Source organism: Lycorma delicatula, chromosome 6 (genome assembly GCF_047948215.1).
Source record: "Lycorma delicatula isolate Av1 chromosome 6, ASM4794821v1, whole genome shotgun sequence".
NCBI lineage: Eukaryota > Metazoa > Arthropoda > Insecta > Hemiptera > Fulgoridae > Lycorma > Lycorma delicatula.
In genome coordinates, this window is record NC_134460.1 from 6,581,058 (window position 1) to 6,593,242 (window position 12,185).

General features: G+C 31.9%; 1 protein-coding gene across 1 annotated transcript in view; it reads left to right on the forward strand.

The window, feature by feature from the left end:
• LOC142326546 (uncharacterized) overlaps positions 1–12,185 on the forward strand; it is a 70,627-nt gene extending 58,442 nt beyond the window's left edge. The window contains exons 2-4 of the mRNA XM_075369126.1: positions 3,066–3,194; positions 6,931–7,056; positions 11,838–12,185. Of these exons, the coding sequence (XP_075225241.1) occupies positions 3,066–3,194; positions 6,931–7,056; positions 11,838–12,185 (603 nt within the window). The remainder of the gene's footprint in view (positions 1–3,065; positions 3,195–6,930; positions 7,057–11,837) is intronic.

The following is a 12,185-nucleotide window of genomic DNA, read 5'->3' on the forward strand; positions in this document are numbered from 1 at the left end:
GCAAAACACGCTGTACTAAATTTTTTACTATTCAGTTTCAGTTTTTTCGATATATATATATCCAGTATAGACTAAAAAACTACGGAACCGATTTACGCGCGGCAAAAAGAGAGAAAGGGAAATAGGGAAAATCAAAAAGGGGAAAAATAAAAAAGGAAATAGAAAGGAGAAAAAATAAGGCGTAGGGGGAAAGGAAAGGGATAGGGGAAAATGGGGTAAAAAGAAAGGGATTATGGTATGGACGTACAATGAGAGTGCTGCTTGACTGTGTGCCACATCCTTGTGGATTACATTTGTTATGCGGCCTTGCATTGTAAATTTAAATTGTCCAGGCAGTAATAAAGAAGTTTTGGACTGGGTATTTTTATTTCTTCCAAGTATTAGTATTTTACATATTTTTAATAATAGTATGCTTAAATTTTTTATGTACAGTAGTTGTATATTTTTGTGTTTCACATTTTAGTTAAAGTTTTTTATTTTGTCATCGCTTTCAGTATTTTAGTTTGAATTAAAATTTTTGGTTTTAAGTTTTTATTTTATTTTAATTCTGTTGCTGTCTTATTAGATTTTATACTTTATTTCTATATTTCATTTTTTTCCCTGGGCATCATAACGAAAATGTTTTTTGCCCAGAAAAACACTGAAGCAAACGGGTCCTCTGGTTTGATTACTGTATTTTAGTGCCAAATTTTGGCATCTACTGAAATGTCCTTTTTGTTCAAAATATCTTTTGTTAGTTAAATATCTTTTAAATTTTAGTTTTTGTAAGTATTATTATTATTATTATTATTATTACTATACTGTTGGTGTTGTTATTTTCATTTATTTTTATTTTTACAATTATTCCCAATATTTCTATCAAAGACATCTACATAAAAAGAATAACAGGTTACATAAAGGCATTAAAATCTTATCGGTAAACATTATACATATTATTAGAATGCTGAAATTTTTTTAAAAATCTGTAAAAGCGGTGGCAAGCAACCACTTTTTCTTAAAGCTACTGTTTGATTTCAGCTTTCCTCCAGCTGTTGTGGTAATTTTAAGTACCACAAAAGGGAGATAAGTTGTGTTATCTATTATTACTGCACTCTCTTCTTGTAAGTTATTTGTACTTCATTCATAAACCAATTTTTATGATGAAAATAATAATTTATGATAAAATATACGTCGACCACCACTTGACGCTTTTAATTTGTGAAATGTCTTGAAACCAATTTTTTTCACAATACGACGAACGGTTATAGATGATAAAATTTGCTTTCAGTTTTTCCCGTATTTCCTCTTTGAACTTCTTAACGGTAAGGATTTCATTCTGAACGGTAGAGGTATTATTGATATATGTTTCTGCACAATACATGATTGTTAAAATTGTCCAGTAACAGATTTCCATTCTGTGTCCTATTTTTCCCTGGCGTTTCAAACTGAACGCAACTATTGTTGCTATCGCACTCCTTAGCTGTCCTACATATCCTTTGTATTGATCTCCAACTAATGCCGCGTGTTTCAGCATTGAGTTCACGAACTTTATCAAAGTAAATCACGCTACGGAATTCCAAGTCGGATAGCTTTTGAAAAAATTTATATTCATTGTAGATTACATTTCTCTAACTACTTTTAATTGTATGGCCATGTTGACTGGAAAATGAAAGTGTTTCCCTCTCATTCATATTACACTCTCACACATATTACATAGTTACAGAAAAATTACAAAAAAAAATCTATAACTTAAAACCTGATAAAAAAAATGCGAATTAACTTATTATAGACTGTCTTTGGCATAATGCAGCAGTTAAATAAAAAAAAAAAAAACAGCATGAACTGAACATATGGAAATAAAAAATCCATATAATTTATTAGATATCACAGCTAAATGCTTAATGAACTCATCAGACTGAATACTGGCATTGCAATCAATTTATACTAACATACAACGACATAATATCAATATACTGTAATCAGTATTGAGACTTTCTGCTCACTGAGACTGCTTCTTCAATCCTTATATTATATTAAAATCTATTATTATGATCCTCACCGTAAAATACTAATGTTTATTAATTCAGCTCTACAAATAAAAATTCTAAAAAATTACTGTCTGATATTATTGAAAATTTATTTTTTCTAATTGTTTAATCTACTTTCAAAAGTAGAAAATTTTTATCTCTATCGGTTTGGATTTTATAGCAATTTAAGTCGACATTCTCAACAAAAAAACTGCAAAAAATTCGTTTTTCGTGCCTCTAATTTTCAGAAAAATGACTGTAACTAAAATTGGCCGAATCCAGGTAGTGAAAAAATAATTGCATTTACTGATGATACCTTAATTTTTATTGTGGGATTTTTAACTTGGATGCAGTAGTTTAAATACTAGCCCCGTTTTTCATAGTGACCACTGTAATATAATTCCAATTTCTCGCAAAAATTTCTGTATCATGATTAATATCAAATTCTGGTCAGGCAATGTAATATTCTTATGCTGCAAACTTGCATTTCCATATTCCACACAAGCTTCAAGGTTATGTAGCAACATGACAAATAAATAACTATTGTTTGGAATTTATCTTTCAGTCAAAGAATTTGAATCTTACATAATTCCTATTTTTATAATCTGGTATGTATTGTTAGATATGAGATAAGAATTCAAAATTTTAGGTAACATTATCTTTAAAGGTATATTTATGACTAACAAAAATTTTACCGTAGACAATATTAACACCAATGTTTCTAAGATTAGAAAAAACTAAATGAGGAAAATTACCAGAGCAGTTTAACAAATTATTTGATTGTAAAAGATTACAATTTGTAGAATAATCTGTAGTTGAGTAATTTGACATTTTTAACATTTAAATTCGGATGATAAAATTTGGTGTAAGAAACATTTTCTAGGTTCTTCCATACAAAATTTGGCTTATTAAAGTCATAATAATAATAATTTGACTGTGGCTGTACTGTTAATGTGTGTGGTAAGTGAATTAGAGGTACAATTATTTTTTTTTTCAAATTATACAAAAAATTATAAATATTTACTTTTTTAGCATTTATTGTTTTGTTTTGCATTGCAGCAGGTAGATTTAGTACAACTGAAAGAGGAACCGTTTAATATGATTAATGGTGATATTCCAAAAGATCCTTTATCAATTGAAGAGACCATCTCAGTTAAATCAAAAAATGTAAAAGTGGAAAATGAAATGGTAAGAGTTATAGATTTTGCATACAGTGGAATACCAGTTATCTAGATTGACCTTTGCTAGGCCAGATCTGGATAACTGGAAAGACAAATTAAAAAGTTTAATATACACTGGACATATCATTCTAATGTTTAAAGGGGTAAAAAAAAGTATTAATGTAGAAGTAAAAAAAAAGTCCCTAAAATAAAAAAGAAATTTGGAACATGTACAATGTAAGAAAAAAAGTAATGTGACACATTAGTATAGTGTAAAAAAACAGTGTGTAGAAATTTACTTTTATAATTAGTTTAACAAATCCCTTAATACAGGGTGAGCAACATAAAATCACTCATAATGTAACCGCTGCAGAATTGGTAGGTTATTTTGGAATGAAATTTGATAAATGATATGGATAAATTAAATAAGAAAAACATAAAACTTAATTTAAATGTTGCATTTATATACCTTATTGTTACAAAAGATGTTTAACATGGCTACCTGGGCATCACTGCACTTTTGTGCTCAACTGTTCATATTGAGTGTTGTCTGATGCAAAATGTCATTGTGTTGATATTTTGTTAAATGTTCACCTTCAGAACGTTTGATGTGTGACAAGTAACTCCATCTTTTTGGAAGAAGCTGTATTCTTTTTCATTATCAGTTACTTGTGCATAGAATTCTTTGAAAATTGCGAGGTAACTTGTGTATTCACAGTCTGGTCAAATAATATTGTTCCCATTATACAATTACCGCAAACGGTTTGTAACACCAATTTTCTCATTGTGAAGTGAACGCTCGAATATCTTGTGAGGATTCCTTGCCATTTAGTACTTTGTGATCTGTGAATTAATATTGTCTTTTAAATGAAGATGCCGTGCCTCGTCTGACATGAAATACAACATGGGTCTAAATGTCGCCAGCAATGTTTTTGAGAAGCTGGTTGCAATAATCAAGTCGTTTCAGTTTGTCTGTCTCCTTCAGTTGTGTCACAGTTGTAATGTGGTCACAATTGGAACACAATTGTAATGTGGTCACAATTGGAACACAATTGTAATGTGGTCACAATTGGAACACAATTGTAATGTTACAATTGGATTCACTAACTGTGACTAACGACTTATTGTTCATTTTCCTCAGCTCTGAAATAGTGGCCTTAAGTGAAGCGACCTGATCAGACAACATCTGAACAAGTTTTTTCAGCTTATTGCAAGATCCACACTGCTTAATACCTAAATTCATGGGAGCTTGTTTTGACGCAGCAGATGGCATTAGTGCTTCCGACTCGCTCTGCCACTTCTTGATACAATTCACACTTCTTATTACTTCTTGGATTTGAAGTTCATCAGAGTAATTTCGTTAAAAACCGTTAAGGGGGTTAAATAACTAATATCAATATTTGATGTCATAAGTTACACAATCTATGTTTGATTGATTTTTAGTTTTAATCTCGCTTGTTTAATCAAATTGATTTTATGTACATGTTATTTCTTTTTTCAGTTTCTTTTTCTTCCATATCTCCTTTTTTTATTTTCCAGTGTTTTACATTTTTTCTTCTGTCCAGGTAAGAAATATTTCTTCTATGGTTTTTTCTCTCCTGGAAACCTGAAATATTTTGAAATTCTTTCCCATAGTAAATGTTCTTTGATGTTTTCTTGTATTATTTTCATTTTTTCTCTCTCTTTTTCAGTTTCTCTGTTTCAGTTGTTATTAGTTTCTAGATTTTTATAGTGTATAAATACCCTGTTGGGGGGTTCATTCTTTGTAGATGACCATAAAAGGCGATTCTTCTTTTTCTGATTAAATCTAATATTTTCTCCATGTTCCATGTAAAGTTCATTCATTATTGTGTCTTCTTTTCTGTCTTCGATGGGCTGAAAGACTTTTTCTGAGTATTCATTTTTTGTTAATTAGAAGTTTGTTGTCAAATGTCAGATGTTCAGTTGGATATAGAACTTCCAATGAAATGATTGTGCAGTAGTGTCTTAGTCTTTTTTTTCATCCCTTCCTCTTGGGACCAGACCTAGACCGATGAAGCACGACTCAATCCCAAGTGCCTTTGCCTCTAACCTCCTGAGTGACAATGTTGGACCTGGCTATGTCATTCCCAGCACTGGGTACCACCTGGTAGGCCAGGACTGGGTCTTTCCTAATGCCTTGCCTGAAAGAGGAGGGCCCCCTAGATGACCTTTCACCCGGCACTCTGGTTTTTTTCATTTTAACCCCTTAACAAATCCCCTGGAGTCCTCATTCACTCATCGGCTGTAAGACACCTCGGCATTCCATACCTCCAGAAAGGGGCTATCCACCTAACCCGTAATCTAGAAACCCCAAATCTCCATTTCCCTATCATCCTCTTCATCTTCCAGCTCCTCCCTAGCTTTAGCTCTCATTATATCGATGACCATATTGCAAATGGTGTCCCAATTTTTCCGATTAAAAAACATTGTTTCCACCACGCTATCTGTGGTGATCACACCAATAACATGCTCCATCTCTCTCCTCTCCATCACCCATCTGACACAGTGGAACACTGTGTGCTGCTCCACTGCATCACTCTCCGTAGAAGAGGCACCCATCCGACCTCCTCCTCTTTCTGTTCCACAGATGCTTGTTGAAGCAGCCATGACTGGACAGGAACTCCATCATCTCATAGGCTAACTGCCATACCTTCTGCCCAGCCATGGTTTGATCTGTGAGATCAGCCTTCTCGTCCAGCTCCGTATTTGCGTCCTTTCCCAATGAACGTATCTTGCTTATCTTGACGTTTTGGCACACCCGCTGATCTCTCCACTACTTCCTTCGCTAACAGATCTAAAGTTGGCATGGCCGCTATTACTAAAGTTGCTTCCGTCAAAACTGTTCGGTACGATCAGTTTTGAGACCAGCAATCTCGTTCTCACAATCTTCGTATCTAATGCTCTCCTCCAGGCTGGAACAATGTACAAGACAACGGACCTAGCCACTGATGCTAATAATCTCTCTTGGGACTTTTCCGCGTACTGATTTTCATCACCGCACTTCTTAATTCCATCTCACAAATGGAGGAATCTCTGCCGCAGCAACCACCTCCAATACCTCACATGGCCTCCTGGGGAACAGTACCTCCACGCAGTCAGGTAACGTTCTCCTGAACGTTTTACTAACAATCTTGAAGGCGTCTCCCCATATGTCGCTATCAAGGTGATCACACAACCCCTGCCACTTCTCTCTCTTACTGCTCATAATTTCTTTCTTAAAAGCTTTCCGACACCTCTTTAATTCTTCCAGTGCCAAATCAATCTCCTCCATCGCATCTCTATGATTTGCTTGCTGTAGACGCTTATTACACCAAAACAGGCCTTCTAGCTGCCGCTACCTCAGGCAACCACCAATATACAAGTTTATCTATTGGTCATGCCTTCTCCAGCGGCATAAGGCAAGCCTTCAAAATTACCTCCGTTAAAAACGGCGGCGAAATGCCACTGAGGTGGCCTAAACACTCTTGTACAATATGTTACACCCTCCCAATGCCCAACACACTAATCACTCTTCTTACTTATACATCAACCCCTCATGACCATGAGGCCCCCAGTTCAAAATAGATTACTTCATGGTCGCTAAGCGACTGTTCCAGCTGAAGCACCTCCCAACCTCTAGTATTAGTCTGGCATTGAGTGATCTTACCTTTTTACTGCAGGTGTTTTTAGTTAATGTAAATGGCTAGCCATTTTACTGATTTTGGAAATTTTGTAAGGTTTTTTCTTTTATCTTATTTTTAAAGGAATCTGAGATCTCATTAAATGATGAAGTTTCACCACAGTTTAATCTTAACATGAAAACCGATGAACTTGAAATTAATTGTTTACACTCTGTGAAGATAGAAGAAGAGATTGAATATCCAGATCATGTAAGTATTTATAATTATTGGATATTGTAACAAACATGCTTTGTCTCTTGTTAATTTCATGAGAGAGAGTGAGAGTGTGTGTGTGTGTGTGTGTCACAACTGTCATTAATCTGTATTGGGTCAGGTTGTAATTACTAACCTGATAAATATGACAAGTGAATATAATTAACAACCGATTACCCAGAGCTTATTAAAATGAGAACTCTATCAACAAGTTAAACTACACACATTTTAGACATCACTGAAATTTAAAAATTAACCATTCATCATTAATCAAAAATACATACAGATATATATATATATATATATATATATATATATATATATATATATATATTTTTTTTGTTTTGCTATTTCAGTGTGTTCTGTTATAAAAAAATTGTTTCTAACTCTATTTATTTCTATTTCATTTATATAGATTTAAGTTGTGTGTGAATGATAAATGGTTAATGTGCGAAGGCAAATGTTTTTAAATTTCAGTGATGTCTGAAATGTGTTTCTTTAACTTGTTGATAGAGTTCTCATTTTAATAAGCTCTGGGTAATCGGTTGTTAATTATATTTACTTGTCATATTTATCAGGTTAGTAATACAGATCAATACATATAAATACAGATCAATCACAGTTGTGACATATAGTTTTATTAATGAAATGAAAGTAAAATAAAATTTAATTTTATATTTACATTTGGAGAAGTTAAACATATTACCATATTATTACATTTTGATCTTTTAATGAACTGATCTTTTAGATCAGAACCCTGATCTAAAATGATCAAGATCATTAATGATCTTTTTGATCATTTTCATCTTTCATTATTACTACCTAATATTTAAATTTTGGATTACATACAGTTCGTTTCTTAACTCATATATATAACTTTGCGAAAATTCAATTAATCATCAACATACTGACCACTATGACAAATTCTCAAATAACAGGGAACAAAATTCAACACAGTAACAAAAACCTAAAAAACTAATACCAAAAGTTGACTTTTATAAGATCCTGCTTCATCAATCAGTACAAAAATCCAAAACTTAAACTTAACTCAGTGCTAACTGGAATGATAATCATTCCACTTGTTGTTCAAGTTTCGTCGTTATTAGGGTTTATGTTTCCAAATTTTTAGTTTTTATTTATTTATTCATTGTTTGATGTAAGTTTGGAATTTTGTATTGATTGATGAAACGGGATCTCATGAAAGTCAACTTTTGGTGTTAGTTTTTTTGGTTTCTGTTGCTGGTTGGTGGTGGATATTTTTTGTTATTTGAGATATATACGTAGATTTAGCCCACCAGGGTGGTCTAAAATCAGTTGTTTAACAGCTATTTTCAATGTTGAAGGTTCTTAGGTTCAAATCCTAGTAAAAGTTAGTTGCGTTTGTACGTATTTAAAATCTAAAAGAGTGGATATCGGTGTACTTTGATTGTTTGGGTTGAGTCGACCACATGCCCCAGGAATGGCCACACATCTGTACAAGACTACCGTTTGTTTACATGTCATACATATCATCATCAGCATCATCAAATTGTGCCTTGGTGAACTGAGTTGATATGAGGGTGACTGAAGGATGTAAATATACATCTTCTGTGTATATTTTTTCACAATAAAAAACATATCAAAAAGCATTAAAAAAATAACTGCAGAGGACATAAACTAATAATTCTTATTCCTGCTAATTTTTATTTACAGCAGAGTGAACAAAAAACTCGTTAATGAAATAGATGATTGGATAATGATAAGTAATGTATATGAATTACTATTCGAATCATGTTTTTGTCATCCATTGTAATTGATACATAATTAGTTATTTTTCTAATCCATTCTTAATAACGTTGTGGTTTTTTTTTATATAAAATCCTGTAATGGAGCTAATCAAAATCAAGGAAGGCAAATTTAAGGGTAAATTTATAATTATAATTATAGTCATTGACACTAAGAATATTGGGAATTTTTTTTTGTATTATTTAAATTGTTACAAATTAGTGTTAACAACATAACATCCATAACAATATTCATTTTTACAATATACTAAGCATAAAAGTGTATAGCAAGATAAATGTTATTTACATATCTGTATATTCTTGTACCTTCTTCATATAAATAAATCCAGAATTTTAATGCAGAAGTACGGGTGGTCATTTGTTAGAGTATTATTATGTTTAATTACACTGATAAACATAATTTTTGTTTACTAACATGCAATGCATGATTTTATTCTGTTTTTTATGTTAAAAACAAATATGAACTCAATCTTTTTATCGCCCACCATTTTTGAAAAAATTGTAAATTTTAATTAAAGGATATTTTTAATTTTTCAACGTACAGTTAGCATTTTAAGCTCCTATATTGTATTTTGCTAGCTCATTTTTTATTGTTTAACTTTGTTAACATAATTTGTAAGGTATAAATAAACAATACTAGGCAAAGAATTAAATCATATCATAGTCGCATATTATGATATCATATCTAATACTGAAGAGGTAGCCTTCATGGAGAAGATTAATCATGTCTGCGCAGGTCAAAAAATGTAGCTGAAAACACAGCTGTGTTTGTATTAAGCACTGGATTTAGGAATGAATCAATTTTGTTCAGTCTTATTACTGTCTTAAGTTCGTTAAGAGTGCAGTGTGATAATGCCTAAAAATTGTGTAAATGATGTGGATGCCTTTTGTTATATATGTGATGAGTTTACCGTAAAATCAAATAGAAAAAATGTTACACCTTTAATTAAAAAAGCATGTAATTTGTACTACAGTATAAAATTGGTGATCAGGATAAGACGTGGGGTTCTCATATAATATGCACTAATTGTTCAGTGTATTTAAAGAGGACGGCAGCTGAAAGGCACACAGAAGGCTTTGCCATTTGGTTTACCTATCTGGAACTGATTGTTACTTTTGTTTAACAAGTGTGTCTGGAATTTCTAAAAAATCTAAACATACTGTTAAATATCCTTCATTGCAATCTGCAGTCGGGCCTGTACCTCACTGTGAAATTATTTCAGTTGCTGTGAAAAATTTCTGTTTCATGATCAATATAAAATACCAGTCAGGTGTGACATTTATCATGATAAAAAATTTAAACAATTATTTATTTGATTGTAAAAGATTACAATTTGTAGAAAAATCTGTAAGATGAGTTGCAGCATTTTTTTTATAACATTTTATAAAACTTGGCATATTAAAGTCGCCTAATAATAATAGTAAAAATTTAATTGCGCACTATTTTTGTAATTGGTAAGCGAATTAGAGATACAATTTATTTTTATTTCATAAATTATACAATAAATCATAAACATATTAACTTTTTAGCATTTATATTTTGCTTACCCAACTCAATTTTGTTACGTCTATTCATCCCAATATTTTCTTCTGTTCTTGATTTCTTCTTCTGAGATGTTGAGTCTTTCCAGGTTATCTTGTGTTTCTTTTATCCAAATGGACTTGAATTTACTGGCCTTGACAATGGTGAAAATTTTCTTAGCGAGTCTGTCTTCACCCATCCTGCATAAGAGTGATGTATGTTTTTGCTAAATGAATTGCAAAAAAAGTCGGTTGAAAACCCTGTAAAATAAAGATCACTGAATAAATTCCTATTGAAACAAAGATTTATTTTTTCAAATAATGTAGTAGTTTATTTTTAAATTGCCTAGTTTGGATTTAAGCAGTCCAGTTATTCTGGAAAATTGGTATCCTGATGTGTTATTTTTCATTATTATCACCAAACTTGTAAATTTTGGATTGCATGCATTTAATTTTTTAATTCGAATATATATATTTGGGCGTAACGTGTAGGACCAGACTTTGTAACTTTTCTCCAAAATAACAACTTTTACAAAAGTCAGTTTGAGCCTCCACGGGGTGAGCTTGGATATATTCTGGAACAACTAGGAGAAATTTGTCTGGTGAACTGAATCTAAACAAACTTTACTGCTCCATTTGTCATCAAATCACATCTGGTGTTGTAACTCGGGACTTAGTTCCACCGCAGATGACCCCTTGACAATCATCCCTGAAAGGTCTATTAAGAAATATTTCATCAGCTGAACCAAGCAACATCAGAGTTCAGAAAAGGGAGCATTGGAATGCCCGAACAATATACACAAATAAGAAAAATACTCCGAATAAGAATAATAGTCCAAAGTAAAACATATATATTGTTTATCTTATTATTTATAATATAAAATTATATATTATAAATAATGTTTGCTTAGTTTTATCATATATATACAGGGTGTTTCATCTAATTGTATAGTGTGAAAATGTAAGTGTACAGCTTATATTAAGAGAAGCGGGTAATATAATTTTTTTTTTTTTTTTAAATAAACAACAACTATCCATGTTCTAATGTAGGTTATTCAACTTCACCGTATGCACCTTTTGTAGCTTGGCAGACATCTAGAACAATAACCTAACGCTTGGAAGATGTTTAGAAGCATCTGCAGCATTATTAAACCATGTATATATGTTCCTTTACCAATATTTGTTATAAATCACAAAAACTCAACTTTTATTTTGTACAACTTATAATCAAACCCAAGGAAAAAGTCCAAAAGAGTCATATCTGGAAGATCTAGGTTGCTGTGCAGTTCGACTCATCTGATCCAATCCGGGAAGCGTTATTCAGGAACACAAAAATACATTAGTCTTGTAACAGCGGGCTCCATGAAAAAACAGATTGATTGTGCCAGTTTTATTCCGTCATAATCGGACATTGATTTTTGATTTGTCTCTTTCATTTGCGATTGTAATTATTAGTTATTTTTAATTTGACAGGTTACCGTCAGTAAAGAAACCATCAAGGGAAATACCAAGCATTGTATTACCTGCAAGAGATGCATAAATAGTTCTGTGCATGATGGAATTACAAAAAAAAAAATTGAGTGTAAGTGTGCATCTGGTGATATAACGACAGAAGAAAATTTAGTCGAGAATGTAAATAGTGAAAACAATTTACCTATCCAGAAAGGAAAGAAATTGGTTTGTGACTATTGCGATGAAAGATTCAAATGTAAATGTTATATAAAGAGAATTAACTTTCACGGTAAAAAAAAAAAAAATAATAGTAACTTTTGTCAAAAGTCTCTTATTCATGATAATGATATTAACCCACCTTATGCATAA